Below are 22,683 nucleotides of genomic sequence, written 5' to 3' on the forward strand. Positions count from 1 at the left end.
ACATGCCGGCCACTACCTTCGATATTTTCTTTTCCTCCTGTTTTTAATCCACCGCCATCATCAAAATTCATGCGGTATACGACTTCCTTTATTTTTCTTTGCTCTACATATTTTTGCTACATATTTGCACGAAAGATTTCGGGTATATCCGAGATTGCAAAATGTGCTCGCAGCTTACAGCGATCTAGAAAGTTGATGCCAATAATTATTTTAGCAGTGCAAAAAGCAAAATTTGGCCACAGAATAACTTTTCTGTGTGCAAATAAACTACTGCACTGTACAAGTTTTGAGTTTTGCATCAGTATATCTATCGTGCATATACCGTTAGATAATATATGGGTCACGACTAACCACGACATAGGTTTTTAAATTTTCGACGGATCGTCTGAATCCTCCAGTCACAAATTACCTAGTTTAAGCGAGACACCATAATTTATGCTTTCTGCAGTCGTAACACCGTGAGTTTCACCATTTACAAACAGTTCCTTATCGAAACTTTTATGAGAAATAAGCGGTTCTGACGGAAATTAAGCAGTACTCGATTGTGACGCTAAACTTAAAACAAAATCCCATCTGCGGTAATTGACCGGTAAACACGGTAATCGTGGTCCGCGTGAAGAACGTAGCGTCGGGAAAGGTTGTCTACCGCCGAGTGAATGGTAGTGCCACAAGGTATTACACCGAATGCACGGTTCTTCGCGAAATACAGAAGGTTCCGAACCGAGTAAAACGTTGTCAAGGGCCGTTGTATGCATATGCAGATACATGCCGGATTTGAAAACAAGGGGCAGTTTTCTCGATATCAAAGAGGACCTTTCGCTGCGATTTTCGCTTTTCCACAACATTACGAACCTAACCGCAAAATATTTGTAGATTAACTGATTAAGCGATCCAGGCATCGAACAGGTTTAGTAGTGTCCGGACGCGCTAATTGATTGTCTGGCAGGTGACGAAACGCTGCTGGCAGTTTTACAATTTTACAACTGGTCCAAATCGAAATAGGGCGGTCAGAAGCCGGATATCGGCGTATGCCAACGATAAAATTCGGGATGCTAGCCAGTTTGGATTATAATATTTCGATATGGTCAAGCGGAGTGTTGTTCGTTGGTGCATCTTGCCACTAATGAACAAGCCGAAGTCATAATTTTGTTATGGAATGATGCTGCCGATCATGATTTGCAAGTCCGTTTAAACTAATCGTTCCCTGTGAATTAGCAAATTCCCTTAGAAAATGGTTCGAATTTGCAGCGACCCGTTTTGGGTAAGTGAGTTACATATAGTTCTCGATAGTTTGCTTATTCAGGGAAAGGGCATGCACATGGTACCAACCTCATATAAGCGCAACACTGGCGCATTTTCACTTTTGCTCACGATTAAATTCATTTGCATTGGTTAACATTCATGTAATCAAATGATTTGCACACAATATTGTTTATGCAAGCGGTGTACAGGTATTATAAATATATAACTATTTTATGGGAAAACAGTTCTGGATGCGCAACAATTCCCTGTCATTAAACTGACCGGAAGTAAAATTTTTAACAGATATAAATAATTTGGTACTAGGTCTTTTCTCTAAAGTGGGCCAGTACTCCTAAATGCCAGTAATTCAGCAAATTATTTATGTCTTCTTCCGGCAGAACGGGACTTTGGCGTGGTATGTGGAGCAGCCGGACTTCACCAACTGCTTCGAGCAGATGGGTTTAATTGCTATGTCCTGCCTGTTTTTGTGGCTGTGCATACCGGTGGAAATCTACAAGGTTATGACGGACAATACACGACTTGGACGATGGACAAAGATGACGATAACCAAAATGGTGAGGCTAAAAAAGCAACATTTCGTTCGATTTTAATCGCTTTGGTGGCACCCTTGTGATTACATAGTTAAGGGTTTCTGTGGTCAAAATAGCTGAGCATGCTGGAAGTTTGGAAATGACTCACTTTTTGTAAAAATAATTTTGCCTCATTTGAATTTTCAAAGTTTTTTATTCTTACTAATTGCATTCATGGCGATCTTTGAACTTAAGTATTTTAATTTATGTAATACTCTTAACAGTTCAAGAAAATTTAATTTCGTGCAAGCATTCAGCTTCAGCAGCTATTTTATTTTTTTGTATTGCATGTCGTTTCCGATATCACCTTTATGTACACAAAATATTATGTGCAATTTCTTGGAGCTTTTCTTAACGAGAGCGTCGACAGTTTGGTAGCAAAATAAGTTGGTGCTAAGTTTTGTACTTTATATCTGCAGCTGCGCTAGATATTTGTAAGAAAAGGTTTCTGTAGAGGAAACAATGCAGGTGTCTATTTGGTAGTTTCTTGGAGCGTCTCAAGCCGCAGACGGTGCTTGTTGCTGAAATTATCACACCGTTTACCAGCCGAAGGGCTGTTAGTCAGACATTAACAGAGTACAATCCCCAGGACAATAGATTTTCATCATAAATACTGCTTACATTTTCCATGCCATATTTACAACCACAAGATGGACATAAATCATCAAGAGCACAGTTTAAAGCTTTGAACTTTTGATTGATCCCCACATAAAGCCGGTAAATACTGGTGCTGGCTTGACTACCGATAATAATTATACGAGTATTAACACAGTGCCTGATGTTACCACAATTTTCTGAAAACAATTTTGTTATATACTTAAAGCTACTATGAGAAACAGGAGATTTGTTTTTGTTAAAATAGATTTTGTTTGCAGGGGCTATGTATTATTCTGGTCATCTTGGAGCTGATGGATCTCGGTCATGCTGCCCAGGTTATGGTACACTTCGGTACGGATTCACTGCCGGCAGTCAACCTTATATCGCCGCTCGTGCAAGTTTTTACCTTTGTAAGTTAATTTTGGAAGTCCAGCATATACAAAAACAATCACATTGCACGATCGATATTTCACAGACATTATTATTAGCAGTTTTTAATAAGTAAATGAAGCTGATCAGTGAAATTCGATAATCTCAGATAGGTAATTGGTTTACGAGTGTCCTGATAAAATTTCTGTCAGTATATAGTATATAAATACTTATGCATTTTACATGGCATATACGCATAATTACGTTAACACATACAAACATTACCAATTGTGGACTGATGTTTTTTACTCATGTAAAGGTGTTGGCCATGGTGTACATCGATCTCGATCGACGCAAAGGACGCATCTCCAACGCCATCCTCTTTATCTTCTGGTTTCTCTTATCCGTTGCCAGCGTCATTATTTTGCGGACTAAAATTTTGCGTGTATCTGGAAAGCTACCGGTGCGGCAATCACATTCTTGAGAAGCTATAATCTCAAATTAAGCAAATTATAATTTTATAGCCCTTACACGTTGTATGGTTGTATACAAATTTTCTTTTCAACAGCAAAGCCGGGATGATGTTTTCGGGCTGTTTACCTACGAAGTATTCTTCCCGATTGTCATTGTTCAGCTTATTTTATCTGCACTGGCCGACAATTATCCGGAAAGATTCGAGAACTGGACCAAGGTGCACATTAAATTGGTGTTAATATTATATATATTGCACTAAATTTCGAGTAGAACTATGAAATGTAGAATTCTGTGATTATCAGAATCCGTCTCCTGAACAAAGCGCTTCGTTCCTGAACAAAGGGGCCTCTCACTGGATTACCGCGTACGTCATCCACTCGTCGGGCATACATCGCTTTAATGCACTGCATTAAGCTAACTGGCGTTTTCGTTATGTCTTGTTACGAAATACTTCGTGAGTAGTTTATGTTGACAGGCTAATGAGAACGGCATGGAAACGGCAATTGTTAAAAGAGGATATTTGGGATTTGTTACCGGAAGAGCGCACCGAGTATCTGGACAATGAGCTGACCAAGGCGTGGCGCAAAGAAATCACTGCGGCAACCGGAGACGAAATGTGCGTGAAACGTTTGCGTTTAGTATGTCATCATCGGGAAGTTATTTACGCTGCGAAGCTGCTTATAGGGCTTCCGAACCGGAAACATCATTTTGCCGGCCATGAATTATTATAGCTGCAGATCTACCAAAAAAATCTTCAGAAAAACTTCCTAGATCATCAGCTCATTTTTAAAAGAAGACTGTTTATTGACCATTACATCAACATAGGGCAATGGTGGTTATGATACCGCCTACGGCTGGTATTTATCTTTGCGCGGATAGGTATTGTTTGTCACCGCATCAGCCGAAAAACGTATCAAATACAAGGCCGTTTTGAGTACCGTAATCGCGCTTTTCGTAATGCTATCATATATTTTTCGGAAACGTGCTAATGTTAGAAAAGAGGAGAGAAGTTTCTTGTTATGTAGATAGTGAGCTACGAAATAGTGTTCCTTCCTTCTTGTCCGCCGGTTACGGCGGCGGTTTCGACTGTGACCTAAGAAGGACTGATTGCGAGCTAAACAGTCAGTCCCACAACAATGATTTCAAAAGGGAAGAATATTTCGAGCAAGTCTTTTTTCTTTTGCGTGTGGATAAAGTAGATTCCAAAAGTGCCACGGAAATACATAGATTGTAGTGATATTAGAGATATGCGCCAAAAACTGAGAAAAATTCTTGTAACTCAACAGCGAATGAAGGCATGAATACTTGCATACGTACCAAATTTCAGTGCGCTTTTTTAACATACCTAACAGCTGGACACCATAGGTAGGTAACCGAAAGTGTAGCGAAATGCCTTTTAGAGTGTAGTATACATCGCAACTGGCAGCGCTCAGAATTGGCTTAATGTTAGAATGACAACCTAAGTAAACGTCACTTGATCTGCACAATTTTTTGCTGACCTTGATAATATGCAAAAGAAACATTTAATGAGCATCCCGTTTGTCGCACTGGGCAGGTACTTCAGTGATGTACCCTCGGAAGTCAGCAGCCTCATTGGCAGCGCCAGCGGTAACCGTCCTCAGGATAAGCCGGATAAATCCTCCAGCAGTCGCACCAAAATTCCGTCGCTGGTGTCCGCCCTTTACAAAACATCCTGGCCGCTTTTCTGGAGATCGGCATTATTTAAAATTGGTCACGATGCCGCTATGGTTATCATTCCAATAATAGTCGGGTAAACCACTAGTCTTAAACAGTCTTCCGTAAATTAATTCGGCAGCACATGTTCGGACTAATTGTGCGACTGAAATCTGTTGTTTTGATTATCAGTCAGCTTATCCAATTTACGGCCACTCCTTCCATATGGTCGTGGAAAGGTTATGTACTGGCGACCATCTTGTTCTTGATGTGCGCTATACAGAGCATCTGTTTCGGGATGATGAACATTTCTACGAGCCGCTGCGGTATGCGGCTTCGCTCAGCTCTGTCCGCAATGATCTATCGAAAGGTACACTATTAATATTATTAATATTATAATACTAAAGTCCTGGGCGGTCGCTATGAGCTTTTGTTAAATGAATATTAATTAATACATATACAGATATTTTGATACTTATTTAATAAATATTATAAACACGCCAGTTCATAAATACGGTACTTACCGAATTTACACATACGGCTTTTCCTAAAAACTATGGAAAGATCAAAGATATGCAACCGAACAGCACCAAAGCCTTATTACAGGTTCAAAAAGTGAACAAACAAGCTGGTAGTGTGTGATTTCGTAGTACAACGGCTATAAGTGGGGACGTGAGAATCGGAATGTATCGCCATATAAAAATGTAACAACGCAACAGTAGTGTACGAGTATTTGTAAACGTTTGTTTGCTTTTTAGTAATTCATGAATGATGTTCTACAACGATATTTTCTGTTCTCATTGGAATTGAATTTTGTCACGAAGTTTTTGTGAAGCTAACCTGGCCAATGATCAGACGATTTGCTGGTATTTCGCACTAATAACTGAATTTATAGGCGCTATTTCTGGCTAATTCTTCCAAACGGCAGTACCGTGTCGGGGACGCTTGCAACATGTTAACAGCCGACACACAGCGCATCTCCGACTTCCTCTACTATTACCATTATGTCTGCGTGACGCCGATAACCGCCGTCATGATAATGTACATCCTGTGGCAGTATGTCGGAGCGGCTTCCTTGGCCGGCTTTTTCACATTGTTTTTCATCGTCTTATTCAACTTTAGCCTGGTGGTCAAAGCCAGAAAACTGGAGGTATTTTTTGGGCTTGAGGGTATTAACAGAATTGATAAAAAGTTGAATGCGAACAGGGATCCGCTGTCAGGCAGAAAGATATACGTATACGCCGCATTAACGAGATCTTCGATGGAATTAAAGTTCTGAAGATGTATGCCTGGGAAACGCAGTTTCAGGATCAGATCTTGCGAGCTCGGGAAGAGGAGGTAAAACGTCGGCGGAATTTATGAGGGATGTTCAGTACATGCTTTTCCAATTGCAGTTGACGTCGCTGACAAAAGCCGGTTACCTGACGACAATCAACCACGCCCTTATTTTGGTGGCCTCACCGCTGGCGTCCCTGACGACCTTTGCTACATATGTCTACGTATCGGGCTACCGCTTAACACCTAAAATCGGCTTCGTTACGCTGTTACTCCTGTTCAGCCTGCGATATTCCTTGTATTTGTTGCCCATCGGCACCACTTTGCTCGTTCAGGTCAGTGCTTAAGATTTATAATAGGCGAAACGGCTGTACATTGTACAAACCGAGCGCATGGACTTTGACTTTGCACCCGAATGTCCGAACGCAGCACTATCAGGCCTCTTATATTTTTTTTCGGTAGTTTATTTTTGCTGGATTTCTGTAACTTGTTCAGCCATTTAAATTTAGCAGAATTTCATTAAAAATACGAACTTTCAGAATTTTGGGAATAGTTAACGTTAATACCGACATCACAGCAGAGTGCTATTCTTTTTATCACATACAATTTTTGTTACATTCCGGGACCCCACGAATAGAAATAAATGCCAAATGACCAATAAACTGGAAACGCGTAATTGAACACTTGCTGTTTGCGCCAACGTTTGATAGTTAGTTTTTTTATCGAGAAAGACGCATCTAAAGTTTCTCGAGCATACGTTTTCTGTGTGAAAACTGAAACCAAACCGTGGATTCAAATGCTATGCTTTGTCTACGAGAAACCTAGATGCTCGATTTTCCGCCAGATCCCATAAAGCTAACTTGGTATCAAAATTAAAAATTTTTTCTCTTCGTTTGAGATATTGGTGATGGTTGCAATGCGTGAGGCAAAGTGTTTGCCAGCCCGGAATTTGGCTGATTGAGTACAGGTAAATAGCTGGTTGCGCGCGTTTTGTGAGTGTAACAAAATTTTGAAGTCCATTGTACTTTATTGACACGATTCTTCAAAACACCACAGAATAGTCATTCTGGGCTCGAGTTTACGGGTAAAACTGAACTCGTTAAATTTCGTAATTTTGATGTCAGTTACGAACCGAACGGTTGCAACGGATAGGTGCGTTAAATGTAAAGGCGGATACGCAGTAGGTACGTGCGTAAAATGGTGTTTTCTGTGGAAACATTATGATAGCTACGTTAACGTCAGTTTTTATTGATAGCTTTCTTTGCGGATTACGGTAGTAAATGCCATTTTTCTGCAGGCAAAAATAGCTTGTAATCGCTTACGGGATTTCTTCCTGGCGCGCGAACTTGACCCCGACAGCGTGGACCGTACTTCCAGACCGTCTAGCCCGCACAGCTCGATGATAATGATCGTGGGGGGAAATTTCTCGTGGAATAGTCGCAGCGCTGCGGGTCCAGGACTGACGCTTAAAAGTCTGAACATCGATATTAAACACGGGGAACTGTTCGCCGTGGTGGGAGCCGTTGGCAGTGGTAAGCGAAGATTCTTCTGTATGTTTTTGCGTACAGCGTAAAATACGGTAATCATGAAAATGATTCATTTGGACAAAAGGAAAGTCATCGTTTCTGGCCGCCTGTCTGGGCTTGATGGAGCGTATTTCCGGAAAGGTCACCATCCGGGGCTCCGTTGCCTACGTCACCCAGCAAGCCTGGAACCAGAACATGACCATGCGGGATAATATCCTCTTTGGAAGACCCTTTGATGCCGAAAAGTATGACAGAGTGTTGGAGTGCTGCGCACTCAAGCCGGATTTGGAGGTGCTGCCGTCTGGTGATCAAACGGAGATCGGCGAAAAGGGTATCAATCTCAGCGGCGGACAGAAACTGCGGGTGACACTGGCGCGTGCTGTTTATTCTGACTGTGATGTAAGGTGAAATTTGGGACAATTAAATAGTGTATAAAATTAAAGCCTGTACTAAATTGCAGCTTTATTTTTTGGACGATCCTCTAAGCGCTGTGGATGCGCATGTGTAAGTAATGCAGGCTATGTTTTGATTTGACATAAATGCATACACTAACTGTGCATGGCAGGCATGATAAAACTAAGAAGCCTGCAGAAAGATACGTTGGTTTGACATCCTCTTTGCAGGGGCCGACATCTTTTCGAGAATGTCATTGGACCGGAAGGACTTCTGAAAGACAAAGTAATTTGCTTGTTTTGTCCGCAAATCGAAATTTAGCTATCTGAAAGGTGTATCTGTTAGACGCGAATTTTCGTTACGAATGCCATCAACTGGTTGCCGGAATGCGATACCATTGCGTATTTGGAGGTAAAGCCAATATTTTGCAGTCTCATCACAGTTACTTACGGTAACTTTCTTCGTTTCGTTGTATGCACAGTGAACGTTGACAACACTCAGTATCAATTAAGTCTGATATTACCTTTTACAATAATTTATGCTGGTTAGGGAATGTGATTTGGTAGCAGTTGATTCTAAATTGTTTCTGGCTTTTATTTAAAGCAAGGGCGTATTTCGGAAATGGGCTCGTACGCTGAATTGATTGATAACGACGAACGCTTCAGTGATTTCCTCCGGCAGTGCAATATAGAAAAAAGCCAAGTGGAAGAAGAACCTTCCCTTGATGACGAAGATGACCAAGAGGACATTACGCCATATCGCAATCGCGCGTCATCGGTGCGCGAACAAAAACCGATGCGCCACGACGAAGAACTCCGTCAACTGCAGAAAGCATCGCTGCGCAATGTACCGGACGGCAACATCACGCATACTATGGAAGACCCGGCCACTGGTTCCAAATCGAAGCAGAAGACCGTCGACGAAGGTAGGCTGATCGCCACGGAGCAATCGTCCACCGGCGGCATTCCCTGGTCAACGTACTGGCATTTAACCAAAGAGATGACATTTTCCATGACCTTTCTCATGTTCTTCGGATACACGGCGGCCAATGCGTTATTTCTCTACTCTAACATGTGGGTGGCCACATGGACGCAGACCAACACCACCAAATCGGATGGGTCCTTTGATTGGGAAGCGACAAATTACGAAGTGGGGATCTATGCTCTTATTGCTTTCATACAGCGTAAGAAACGGATTTACCGAACTCTTGAACGAGATCTCTTAAATAAGGTATTCCTTAATTTTGTAGTGATTTTCGCCGTGATGGGATTGTACGGTATCTCTGCCGCTCTCATTCGAGCCGGACGTTCTATGCATAATTCCATGTTGACACGACTGATGCGCGCACCGATGTCGTATTTCGATACCACACCGCTGGGACGCATTGTTAATCGCTTCAGCAAGGATATCGATACCATTGACAGTGCCATACCGATCCAGTTGCGCTTTGTGATGAACGCCTTCTTTCAGGCCATTGTCTTTGCCCTTTTGGTAAATGCAAAATAAATGTTGTGTTGTTTGTGATCTGTGGGTTATTATTCTGTATTTTTCTTTAAAATTAATCAAATCAATCTTAATTTTTGATTTTGTAATCTGTTTTTGTCTTTAATACATTATGTATAGTTGTTCATCGACGCCCGTACCGTGAAGGCGTTGATAATTGTATGGTTCTCTGGCAGGTTCTCATTGTGTTCCCATATCTTACCATATATGCCATTGCGCTCTTCACTGTGGCATACTGCGTGAAGGTTAGCGCGAAACCAATACTATTTTGTCTGCTTTATACATAAGTACTTAACGCTTTGTTGTATTTTGTGTCGGCAGGTCTATTACACGTCCACGGCCTTACAATTAAAACGGCTAGATGTCCTGTCGCGATCCCCGTTGATCTCCAGTTTGCAGGAATCCATGGCCGGAAGTTCGGTTATCGCGGCCATGCGGCAAAGTGATCGGTTCATACTGGAGAATCGCCGAAAAATCGACCATGTCACCGCTGTTGCCCACTGCAGTAATGCATCGGTTCAGTAAGACTTTTTACTACGTTATACTCATCATCAGCAATATATCGGAAATAACGAACGAAATTTTTCGACAGTGAATATTTTTACTTTTAATAATGAAAATTTTTTCTGCAGTTGGATGATGCTGGTCCTGATGCTGTTATGCAATACCCAAACGTTTTTGGCTGGCATTTTTGCCGTGTATGGACGGGATAACTGGGGATACAGTAACACGCCGGCGTTTGTCGGTCTGGGATTAATTGGAGCCATTTCCGTATGCTGAGTGCCGTAATAAACCGTGCAACAAACAGTGCAGTGCAGTAATAACTGCTTTTTTTTAGCTAGCGCTGCTATTTCCCTGGTGGGCGCAAAATATGTGTGATTTGCAAAATGCACTGCTTTCTGTGGAGAGGCTACACGAATACTCTAATACGCCGACTGAGGTACAACGGCGAAACATTATCAGCAAAAATTTGAATTGCTTTGAAAATAACTAAAACGTTATTCAAGGGATGTTTGATCAATATGCAATAACCTGCTGGTTTTTTTCATCCAGGCTCCGACCGTTGTGCCCAATAATCGTATGCCATCAAGATGGCCGTACAGTGGGAATATTGCCTTTGCAAATTACCAAACTCGTTATCGCGAAGGACTAGAGCTGGTGCTGGACGGGGTCACTTGCACGATCAACGCTGGAGAAAAGGTACATCCCAAATTTTCTTAAATGCTGGTGTCTTTTACAGATAATACTGTTTAGTGTGTTTGGGCGTTCAGATTGGCATCGTGGGCCGTACGGGATCCGGGAAGAGTACCATGACCTTAGCGCTGCTGCGTATGATTGAGCCGGCAGGAGGAGCCATCTATATTAACGGCACCGATATATCCACAATTGGACTGCATGATTTGCGCTCGCGTATTACCATTATTCCACAAGTAAATTAATTTGCTGACTTGGAAAACATGCTGTTCCATGCGCGGTTGCGCTAAAATTGTTGTCTGCAATAATAGGAGTCGGTGCTGTTCAGCGGGACTTTGCGGATGAATCTCGATCCATTTAATCAGAGCAGCGAGGAGCAGATTTGGAAAGCGCTGGAGCAGTCGCGTTTGAAGCCGTTTTTTCAAGCTTCACAGAGCGGACTGTTTTTCAAAGTCACAGAAAACGGTGGAAATTTGAGGTGCGCGGGAAAAGAAAAGATGGAATTGATAAAGGATTTTTCTTTGATGTTTTTCCGGTTTTATAGCGTGGGACAACGGCAGCTACTATGCCTCGCTCGTGCTTTGCTTCGACGGTCAAAAATCCTCATTCTGGATGAAGCGACAGCGGCTATTGACTTCGAAACCGATAATTTTGTTCAGGTCAGCGCAAAAAGAATCAAATTTTCAGAAGTTGTAAAACGATGGAACTACTTTCTTATTGTGTAGGAAGTTATTCGTCGGGAATTTGAGGAATGTACAGTTATTACAATTGCGCATCGTTTGAATACGATTATGGATGCGACACGGTATAATTATTTTCTGAAGAAATTAGCTCGCTTATAGTTATTAGTTATTGATTGTTTCTATAGTGTGATAGTAATGGATGCTGGAAGGATCAAAGAATTCGATACGCCTGCAAAACTTTTAGAAAACCCTAACAGTTTGTTTTATAAATTGGCCAAAGATGCTGGACAACACTGATCGACACACATGATATTACTTCTCATTTTTTTTACTTCTTTCATAAATTACAGTATGAATGCCTCTGATAATGGCGAGTGATTCGGCATTTGGTGAAGTATTAGAACGAAAAGAAAACATTTAAACGAATACTGTACATTTAAAAATCGATGTATCATGTCAGGACCAATTCTGGACACACATGATATTACTTCTCATTTTTTTTACTTCTTTCATAAATTACAGTATGAATGCCTCTGATAATGGCGAGTGATTCGGCATTTGGTGAAGTATTAGAACGAAAAGAAAACATTTAAACGAATACTGTACATTTAAAAATCGATGTATCATGTCAGGACCAATTCTGGAAGCTAGAAGTTTGCTCAATATGCGATCGACCACAAGATTGTGCGGAATCACATCTGTCATTAATTATGATGAGCAAAATGTGAACAAAAGAAACGTTAAAACCCAAATTTCTGGCGTAGCATTAAGGACTGCTCAGTTCACTTTATCTCTGACATGTTGTGGAATATAAATTCTGCCATACATAATTTCGGTATTTTAAATGATTAGAAAATTTATCTGTACTTTTTGCAACAAAGTCAGCCTAAAGAATTTTGTTTTACGGTTTTAAATTTTTTATGTGAAGTTCTTGAAATTTCATGGTGTACAATTGTGTGCTGGCTTTCGCATACTTTTTCAGTGAATTTTATACCGTCTTCTTGTTGTAAACACCACAATACCCTTCACCCGAAGAATGCATCTAACGTTAGTCATGTCGCCGCTGGGTGTCACGTCGCGGCAAAAGTGGATCTTTTTTGAACAATAAGAGCAGGAAAATTTTTTTACAATCTTACAACAATAAGCCAACCGCTTGCTACAAGGCATAATTCCGCACAAATGTTGCTACCCATTGCAGATATTGTATGCTACAGTACAGCCACAATCACACTAAAATTTTTAGTTGCAATTTTTGCAGTGCGAAAGTTGCTGCTGGCTACATTAGATGTTTAGCCTTTAGCCAATAGCGCGTACAAGACTGCGATCGAGACATCGGAAGACTATACTGAGTTTAAGCATGGATGGCGATCTAACTGGTGTATGTGGGCTGCTGGAAGTTTACCACACACCAAAATGAAATAGGGCGCACGAAGAGACAAATGGACACCGGTATATGCCAGCGCCGGGATATCGTCCCTTTCTGGTTTTGATATTCCTGATCAGAAAGTGCTTGTTTTGGCGGTTTGATTTATGGCGGGAACGACAATCATATTAACAGTAAACTGCATATATCCGTAATTGGAGAACTGTGCAAAAATGGTTCGAATGTGCAGCGATGTTTTTTGGGTAAGCGATTGCTTGTTTTCCGGTTATTCGCTTCACGTTGCAGGCTCTCCAAACGTGTCATAAAGAATATTATTAATTATTGATGTGTTCCACTGCAGAACGGGACGAAAGCGTGGTATGTGGAGCATCCAGATTTTACGCACTGCTTCGAACAGATCGCCTTAGTCGGCATACCCTGCCTGTTTTTATGGCTGTGCATACCGGTGGAGGTTTACAAGGTTATAACGGAAAATGCCCGACTTGGACGATGGACGAAAATGACAATTGCAAAAATGGTGAGACTAGTAAAATACAACATTCGTTGGACATTTGAGTAGCACACTTCCATCCCCAAAATACCCAACGCTGGGCGATTGACATGTTTACAGGTGCCGGAAATACTGAATTAGCATACTATCGAACAATTTGTTCATGTTTGAAAACTTGATAGGTTTTGCAGTTTTTGCAGACGCTCTCTTCTTGATTTTTTGTAAACTTCCAAATCGAAGTGTGAATCAGATGTGCTGAACTTTTTTGCTGCGGGTAGGGTGTGCAGTAACTAACAAGGCAGATAAATTCGTAAAACACTGATTGGTATAAATATAGCTGGTTACATTTGAATATTAATTTTATTTTTAATGCGCTACATTACGTGCAATAAGAGCGCCTTAGATGGATGGAGAAACAACATGTACGAGAAATATCAATCTTGGAGCTTTTCTGTTTATCACACCATTTTCCAGCCGAAGGGCGATGACTATAATTAGTTAGATACTTGCGACGGAAAACAACAAACCTTACTTCCATGCTGTTAATTTTGTACCGCTATCTGAAAGGTACAAAACTTAATATGATACAGGTACTATCTGTAAATCGATTATGCACATGATACAGGCTCTTGTGGTATTGATGAATCCAACAAAACCAAGTCCAAGAAACCATTAACAATTACTGTATGTTAGTTTCTACAAACTTCATTAATAAAATGTGAATTATTTTTAATTTATTTTAGATAGTTAATTAGTTTGAAAATAGCTTGACCGCCAATGCGTATACCGTATACGTGTTTTTATTAGCAATACCTGATAACACAAAAATGATCAGTAATTAATGTTGTTCGCTGTTGACTATCAGATTCTGCTTGCAGGGTTTGTGTATAATTCTGGTCATCCTGGAATTGATGGATCTCGGCTATGCGGCCCAAGTTTTGGTGCATTTTGGCACGGAATCACTGCCGGCAGTCAATATTATATCGCCATTGATACAAGTTTTTACCTTTGTGAGTTGATTTTTAAGCGTTCAACATTTAAAAAGCCATCTTTGTAGAATTCAGTTAAAGCAAAGCTCAATGAAATATTATAAAATGCCGTGTTATAACGTAATAATGTTATTCAAAGTATGGTTACTAACTAATAATTGTGTACAGCTACTGGCCATGGTTTACATCGATCTTGACAGACGGAAGGGACGAATTTCCAATGCCATCCTGTTTGTCTTCTGGCTCTTATTAGCCGTAGCCGGCATTATTATCCTACGGAGTAAAGTGTTGCGTGTGTCTGGAAAAGAGCCGGTACGATGCGCATTGCGCAGTGCGCACATACAGATTCATCCATGCACCATATTCTTTAGAATTTGTTCGCAACAGCAAACTAAAAATGTGTTAATAATATACACTTTGTATATTACATTCAGTTTTCAATTTTCATAGCTTCTTACTATTTGTACAGTATATTTATTGCTCTGTTTTCCCCAACCCAGCAAAGTCCTGACGATGTCTTCGGTCTGTTCACATACGAAGTATTTTTTCCCATCGTCGTCATTCAGCTTATTCTATCAGCATTCGCCGATAATTACCCGGAAAGATTCGAAAACTGGACCAAGGTAAAAATTTTACTGGCATTAACACTATGCAATTTTGGTTACAAATAATGGAATTTGATCAGAATCCCTCGCCTGAACAAAGCGCTTCCTTCCTCAACAAGGCATTTTCTCACTGGATTACTGAGTAAGCACAGTCGCTACTTTGAAGCTGTGTTAATGAAATGTTTTCTCATTCTGCTTGATGAACATTTATCTTAATAACTGGGAATTTTACAGATTGATGAGGACTGCGTGGAAACGACAGTTATTAAAAGACGATATTTGGGATTTGTTACCGGAAGAACGCACCGAATATCTGGACAATGAACTGACCAAGGCGTGGCGCAAACAGATCACTTCGGCTACCGGAGAAGAAATGTAGGAGAAACTCACGCATCCGTTGCTTTACATGAGTTACTCTAAATGCTTGTGTGGCATCTGGAGCTGACCCTTATTGCTAGTTATAGGTTATCCCGAAATTTTTAGAAAATGTTTTTGATATTATTTGCACAAAATAATATTTGATTTATTTCCTCCTCTTGAAATGCCGTTTACTCAACACTTATTTGTTGCTAATCCAGTAGAAATTTGTAGTAGACTGCCGTTGATCCTTTCATGTCGCGGTCCTAAAATTGTGAACATTTAACACGGACACTAACTGCACTCAAAATTTTTTTTGCCGGTTGTGGCATTTGTTCTCCAGAAATCATTTTACAGATAGTGTCAAGTACTTACTATAGTGTGAGAAGGACTGGTAACCAACCGTTTGACGTCATCACTCTCGCATACACGGAAGGGCGGCTGCCATGGTGACAGATGCGCGTTTTTCACGGTTTTTGTCAGTTTTCTCAGCAGATTTCTGCTCTCTTCTGTTTCTACCCCCCGAAATTGGGATTTAAATATTCAATATAATAATATTAAAATCTCAGAAAGCTTTTAATGAGAAAAAAACTTCAGAATACCTTTTAAAAGGGGCAACAAAGTCTGTGGGACTATGGTAAGCATTAGCACAGCAGTGCTTTCTGTATGCGACAGTGATGACGTAGTCGACCGTTGCGCAGTTCGTTCCCAGTCCTTCTAGCTATAGTAAGTTCTTGATAGTGTGTATAAATGTATAGATCTTCTGTATAAATGTTCCGTATAAAAATATTTTATATAAAAGCTTTGTTCTACATAAAAAGTGTTTCCGTGTTTACGATTCATGGTGTTGTGTTGGACAGATATTACAGCGATGCACAGTCGGAAGCCAGTGGTCACACCGTCAGCACCAACCGTCGTCGTGCCAACTTGACCAACTCATCGGGCGGTCGCACTAAGACGCCTTCGCTAGTATCCGCTCTCTACAAGACATCCTGGCCGCTCTTCTGGAAATCGGCTTTCTTCAAGGTCATCCACGATGGCATTATGGTCCTCGTTCCGCTGCTAGTCGGGTAATCTGTCGCTCGATAAATTGCACACTTTTATATGGAATTATGCATCCAAATGCATACTTTGGTTTTTCCAGTCAGATTATCCAGTTTGCTGCCACTCCAGCGGTATGGTCGTGGAAGGGTTATGTGCTGGCCACCATCTTGTTCCTGATGGTGGCGGTGCAGAGCATCGCTTTCGGGATGATGAATATCTCCACGAGTCGCTGCGGTATGCGGATTCGTTCAGCTTTATCCGCGATGATCTACAGAAAGGTATAAGCATACTTTCAACAGTAAATCTGCACTGATCTTTCAATTCGGCATCTACATAAGACTCCTAGACAGTAAACACAAAGATTCTCGATAATTACAGTAATACGTTGTACCTCTATAAAATTTTATATCTGCTGCGTAAATGTTCTGTAAAAAATATTCTATATAAAAGCCTTGTTCCAAAAAAAGTGTTTCTGTGGTAATTTAATACGTAGTTTAACAGTTTGATCTCGGTAGCACTAGCAGGTAGCCCATTTATTTACGTTAGTGTATTTACGGTACGTGCATGGTATTCTTTTGCTTATTCTAATTTTATTTGCATGTGAACAGAGTGATTCTCAAATTATTGTTATGGATTTTGTTGTGAACCGGATTAGAAGAAATCATCTTTCGTTGGTTCATTATATTAATTTTTGATTGTAGGCGTTGTTTCTGGCTAATTCATCCAAGCGCCAGTACCGTGTCGGGGATGCCTGCAACATGTTAACAGCCGACACACAACGCATCTCCGATTTCCTCTACTATCACCATTATGTCTGGATTACGCCGGTGACTGCCATGGTGATGATGTACTTCCTGTGGCAGTATGTTGGTGTGGCTTCCTTGGCTGGATTTTTCACATTGATCTTTATCGTCCTTCTGAATTTTATCGTTGTGGCCAGAGCGAAGAAATTTGAAGTATGGTTAGCACTGTAGTAACCTTTTGGAAGAATTTACTGATAAATTCTGCAACTGCAACAGGTGTCCGCTGTTAAACAAAAAGACGGCCGTGTACGCCGTATCAATGAGATTTTCAACGGAATTAAAATTTTGAAGATGTACGCGTGGGAACCGCAATTTCAGGATCAGATCATACAGGCTCGAGAGGACGAGGTAAAAAACGAAGCTGTCTGGCAGCGCCAGAGCATTCGCTGTGCATTCGCTTTCCTGTTATTGTAGTTGTTTTCGCTGAAAAAAGCCGGCTACTTGACTACAATCAACCATGCCCTTATGTTGGTGTCCTCACCGCTCGCGGCACTGGCAACCTACGCAACATATGTCTACGTTTCCGGCTATCGACTGACACCTAAAACCGGTTTTGTAACGCTCCTGTTTTTGTTCAGTCTGAGGCACTCCTTGTACCTTTTACCCATTGGTACCACACTGCTCATTCAGGTTGGTGAAGAAATGGTAAACGAGGGGTTAACTTCATAATTTTTCTGAATTTCAAATCCTCTCGATTTTATTCAGCTGCAGTAATAAAGCTAGCTGCAATAATAAAGCTAGACATTGCGTCACGTTCATAGTGACTTCATAGAAATTTCAAAGATTCAGGACATGGACTAGTTACGGTTCGAGATATAAAAAGGTAATATTCGATCTTTGCTCTTGAAAGGCGAAAATAGCGTGCAACCGTCTGCGTGACTTCTTCCTGGCACGCGAGCTTGACCCTAGCAGCGTGGACCGCTTCCCACGGTCGGAAAGTCCGCACAGCTCTGTTATGATGATTGTCGGAGGGAATTTCTCGTGGAACAGTCGCAGCGCTACGGGCCAGGCACTCACGCTAAAGAACCTGAACATCGATGTTAAACAGGGACAACTGTTTGCCTTGGTCGGAGCCGTTGGCAGCGGTAAGTACAAACTTAACAGTTATTGCATATACTGACAGAATTATTTCAAATCCGTTGTATCGGCACATTTCACGTGACCTGCATGCATTTCATTTTGGCACAAAGGAAAGTCGTCGTTTTTGGCGGCCTGTCTGGGTTTGATGGAGCGCATTTCCGGTCACGTGACCATCCGCGGTTCGGTGGCCTACGTCACACAGCAAGCTTGGAACCAGAACATGACCATGCGGGATAACATCCTCTTCGGCCGACCTTTCGATGAAGAAAAGTATGAGCGGGTGTTGGAATGCTGCGCGCTCAAACCGGATTTGGAGATTCTGACGTCCGGTGATCAAACGGAAATCGGAGAAAAGGGCATCAATCTCAGCGGTGGACAAAAACTGCGGGTGACCTTGGCGCGGGCCGTTTACGCAGGATGCGATGTAAGCGAAATTCCCAACAATTCACCGGCTTAGTTAATGTGACTGTGAAATTGCAGTTGTATTTCCTGGATGATCCGTTGAGTGCTGTGGACGCACACGTGTAAGCTATTGAAAAGTCATAGTTATTTTTCGTATGTACACGGGCAAAAGTTTTCAAGAAGAGAATCGAAGAATTTTCCCTACCAGATTTATGGTTTGCTGACGTGTGATCTGCATCTGGGTTACAGTGGCAAACATATTTTCGAGAATGTCATCGGACCCCAGGGCATTTTGAAAGACAAGGTAAAATTTACTTATGTATTGTGTTTCGCTTACATTTAAAACTGCGTTGAATACCGGTTTATTAAAGACTTGTCTTTTAGACACGAATATTCGTTACGAATGCCATTAACTGGCTACCGGAATGCGATACCATCGCGTATCTGGAGGTACAGATAAGATTTTATCCCCACTTTGCAATGCAAAAAAATTAACCCAAGCATCAAACTATTAATTTTACGTTAGTTGCGTACTTAATACTGTATTAATTCGCCGTCTTGTTGTAGCAAGGGCGTATTTCGGAAATGGGCTCTTACGATGAGCTCGTTGACCGCGACGAACGTTTCAGTGATTTCCTGCGACAGTGCAATGTCGAGACAAGCCAGGACGAAGAAGCAGCTCCCGCGGACGACGAAGCCGAACACGGGGCCGGATACCCTGAGAATCTCAAACGCAAACCGTCGGAGCGGGAGAAACCGCTGGATCGCGATGAAGAACTGCGCCAGTTGCGCAAAGCCGCATCGCTGCGCCCTCCCCCGGATGGCAACATCTCGCAGTCGATGGAAGTCCAGCCGGTTCGCGCTAGACCCAAGCAGCAGACCGCCGAGGGCGGTAAAATTATCGCCACGGAAGAATTCTCCACGGGCGGCATTCCCTTTTCAACGTACTGGCGGTTAATTAAGGAAATGACCATCCCAATGGCGATTGTCATTTTCTTTGGGTATATTGCGGCCAATGCGTTCTTTCTCTTCTCTAACATGTGGGTGGCCAAATGGGCGCAAACTAACACAACCAATGAGGATGGATCGACGGATTGGGCGGAAACGAATTTCGAAGTGGCGATATACGGATTAATTGCCCTTTTACAACGTAGGGAATTAACCAGTTTATTTCGCTAACAAGTCTAATCGCCTAAGGTCTAATTTAAAAACATTTAGGCCAAAGTAATTTAATTTTCTACTCGGATAGTGATTTTCGCCATGGTTGGGCTATACGGCATCGCTGCTGCTTTGATCAAAGCCGGACGTTCGCTGCATAATTCCATGTTGATACGACTGATGCGCGCACCGATGTCGTATTTCGATACCACACCGCTGGGACGCATTGTTAATCGGTTCAGCAAGGACATCGATACCATTGATAGCGGCATACCGATGCAGCTGCGCTTTGTGATGAACGCATTCTTCCAGGCAGTTGTCTTTGCCCTTTTGGTTAGTGGAAATATAATATCCATCTGTACTTATAGTTCTTGTTGAAGTTCTACTAAAATTGATTTTTCTGTGCTAACATTTTCGAAGGTATTTACAAAAACGAAGATTTTCGTTACAGGTTCTCATTGTATTTCCGTTTCTAACCGCTTTCGCCATTCCGCTGTTCATCGTGGCGTATTTTGTGAAGGTTTGTCAAACCATTTACCTTACCGAAATTACAGGCATTTGCCTTGCGCATTCAAAACCCTGTTTTATATGGCAGAGTTACTACACATCCACCGCACTGCAGTTAAAACGTTTGGATGTCCTGTCGCGATCCCCGCTCATCTCCAGCTTGCAGGAATCCATGGCCGGAAGTAGTATTATTGCCGCCATGCAGCAGAGTGACCGTTTTGTGTTGGAGAATCGCCGGAAAATCGACCATGTCACCGGCTGTCATTCACTGCAGTAACGCGTCGCTGCAGTAAGAATTGCATCCGTTTTCGCATGCTACTGTATTTTAAGAATTTTTGTAATCTTGTACATGAGCGGTGGTTTTGCAGTTGGATGATGTTGGTGTTGATGTTGCTGTGTAACACCCAGACGTTTGCGGCGGCCATTTTCGCTGTGTACGGACGGGATTATTTGGGATACGATGCCAAACCGGCGTTTGTTGGTCTGGGATTGATTGGCGCTATTTCCGTACGTTTATTGTGATACCGGTGAAATAAATTTTAAAAAATATATACTAACCGTGACGTTTTTACAGCTCACACTGGTGTTCCCTTGGTGGGCGCAGAATATGTGCGATTTGGAAAACGCACTGATTTCCGTGGAGAGACTGTACGAATACTCCAATACACCTGTTGAGGTAAAGCATCGCACTCTGTACACCATCCATTTATAACAAGTTTAAAAAAATTGCTCAGTAAGTACATTAACGCATCGGTCACTTGTTCTCTTCGCGCAGGCTCCGGCCATTGTGGCCAACAATCGTGTACCATCAAAATGGCCGTACAACGGAAATATCGCCTTTGTGGATTACCAGACACGCTATCGAGAAGGGCTGGATCTGGTGCTCGACGGTGTCACTTGTACTATCCACAGTGGAGAAAAGGTGCATTAACTGATTATTACATTCTGGCAGTTTGCACAACGATTTTGTTTACTTTCGGCATTAGATTGGCATCGTTGGTCGTACTGGATCAGGAAAGAGTACCATGACCTTATCGCTGCTGCGAATGATCGAACCGGCAGGAGGGTCCATCTACATTGACGGCACTGATATATCCAAAATCGGACTGCATGATCTGCGTTCGCGCATTACAATTATTCCACAGGTAGAACTTTTCTAATATTGGCACTAAATGGCACAATTATAATTTCCTGTAATACTGAAAATTGCACTAACGTTTGGATAACAAGATTATTTTTTCGGATGACAGGAATCGGTGCTGTTCAGCGGAACTTTGCGATTGAATCTTGATCCGTTTGAGCAAAGCAGCGATGAGCAAATCTGGAAGGCTCTGGAGTTATCGAGACTGAAGCCGTATTTCCAGGCTTCGCAGAACGGGTTGAATTTTAAGGTTACCGAGAGTGGTGGAAATTTGAGGTGCGTGGGCAAACCGATGACCTTATTAACGGAATTACTATATATTTTCGGGTTTTCGGTTTTATAGCGTTGGGCAACGGCAACTGTTGTGCCTTGCTCGGGCTCTGCTTCGTCGCTCAAAAATCCTTATTCTGGACGAAGCCACAGCGGCTATTGACTTCGAAACTGATAATTTTGTTCAGGTACGCACGAAACATATGTCACTAATGGACTCCGCGTTGACTTGTTTTTAAAACTTGTGTGTAGGAAATTATCCGCTCGGAGTTTGCGGAATGCACAATTATCACCATTGCACATCGCCTGAACACGATCATGGATGCAACTCGGTATGATTTGTTTAATACGATTAACTATTAATAGAGCGATTAAAGTTTGATTATCTGGTTCGTATTTTCCAGTGTTATGGTGATGGAAGCTGGACGCATCAAAGAGTTCGAAACACCGGAAAAACTCCTAGAAAACCCTAATAGTTTATTCTATAAACTGGCCAAAGATGCCGGACAACACTGATTTATTTTTCGCATTGTGAATTGTTGGTTTTGTTGGGTTTGTTCTGATTCGTGATTAAATATTTCGCTGCTAGCTGCGCCTGATGATAAATATGGTACCGGCATTTAGCAAAGTATTAAATTCGTTACAAAGGTCAAACTGAACACCATTCCCGTTTGAAATGTACACATTATCTATGTTTTTTGTTTATGAGGCTAAGTAGTAGACACAATTTGGCATACTAAAGGTCATAAGAGGAGAAGTAACTGGTAAGCTTGTCACCCAATAAATAAGCAGCACATAGGTTTCACGAAAAATTATGACTATCGAGATCCTTGTGTCTTACGCTGGACGGAAAAGATATTATAGTGCTACAATCTGCTGCGTTATTATACTACTGTAAAAATACAATGTACTTTACTACAGTATTTTAAAATG

The 22,683-nt window shown here is 41.7% G+C and overlaps 2 protein-coding genes across 2 annotated transcripts; both read left to right on the forward strand.

The window, feature by feature from the left end:
- The first annotated feature begins 773 nt into the window (after nt 1–773).
- LOC129585143 (multidrug resistance-associated protein 1-like) lies at nt 774–12,067 on the forward strand. The gene is made up of 29 exons (XM_055477724.1): nt 774–1,261; nt 1,641–1,817; nt 2,708–2,839; nt 3,118–3,261; nt 3,367–3,489; nt 3,575–3,636; nt 3,748–3,888; nt 4,828–5,043; nt 5,139–5,316; nt 5,842–6,096; nt 6,153–6,284; nt 6,341–6,556; nt 7,519–7,753; nt 7,833–8,146; nt 8,208–8,251; nt 8,371–8,425; nt 8,486–8,551; nt 8,744–9,323; nt 9,390–9,631; nt 9,820–9,888; nt 9,965–10,164; nt 10,276–10,414; nt 10,482–10,583; nt 10,697–10,843; nt 10,915–11,073; nt 11,149–11,315; nt 11,382–11,496; nt 11,563–11,642; nt 11,706–12,067. The coding sequence occupies exons 1-29, from the start codon at nt 1,232–1,234 to the stop codon at nt 11,815–11,817; spliced, it is 4,632 nt and encodes a 1,543-aa protein (XP_055333699.1). The 5' UTR covers nt 774–1,231; the 3' UTR covers nt 11,818–12,067.
- Nucleotides 12,068–12,715: 648 nt separating this feature from the next.
- Nucleotides 12,716–22,398, forward strand: LOC129585144 (multidrug resistance-associated protein 1-like). Its single transcript, XM_055477725.1, is given in 30 exon segments — nt 12,716–13,146; nt 13,245–13,421; nt 14,273–14,404; nt 14,552–14,695; nt 14,884–15,006; nt 15,069–15,130; nt 15,223–15,363; nt 16,206–16,415; nt 16,490–16,667; nt 17,091–17,345; nt 17,409–17,540; nt 17,607–17,822; nt 18,043–18,277; nt 18,383–18,696; nt 18,753–18,796; nt 18,924–18,978; nt 19,059–19,124; nt 19,242–19,824; nt 19,924–20,165; nt 20,284–20,352; nt 20,428–20,595; nt 20,597–20,628; nt 20,708–20,846; nt 20,914–21,015; nt 21,115–21,261; nt 21,326–21,484; nt 21,590–21,756; nt 21,824–21,938; nt 22,003–22,082; nt 22,155–22,398. Coding segments are annotated over 30 exon segments (4,629 nt in total). The 5' UTR covers nt 12,716–13,116; the 3' UTR covers nt 22,267–22,398.
- The last annotated feature ends 285 nt before the right edge of the window (nt 22,399–22,683 follow it).

Source organism: Paramacrobiotus metropolitanus, unplaced genomic scaffold, assembly GCF_019649055.1.
Source record: "Paramacrobiotus metropolitanus isolate TYO unplaced genomic scaffold, Prichtersi_v1.0 Parri_scaffold0000016, whole genome shotgun sequence".
NCBI classification, from domain to species: Eukaryota; Metazoa; Tardigrada; class Eutardigrada; order Parachela; family Macrobiotidae; genus Paramacrobiotus; species Paramacrobiotus metropolitanus.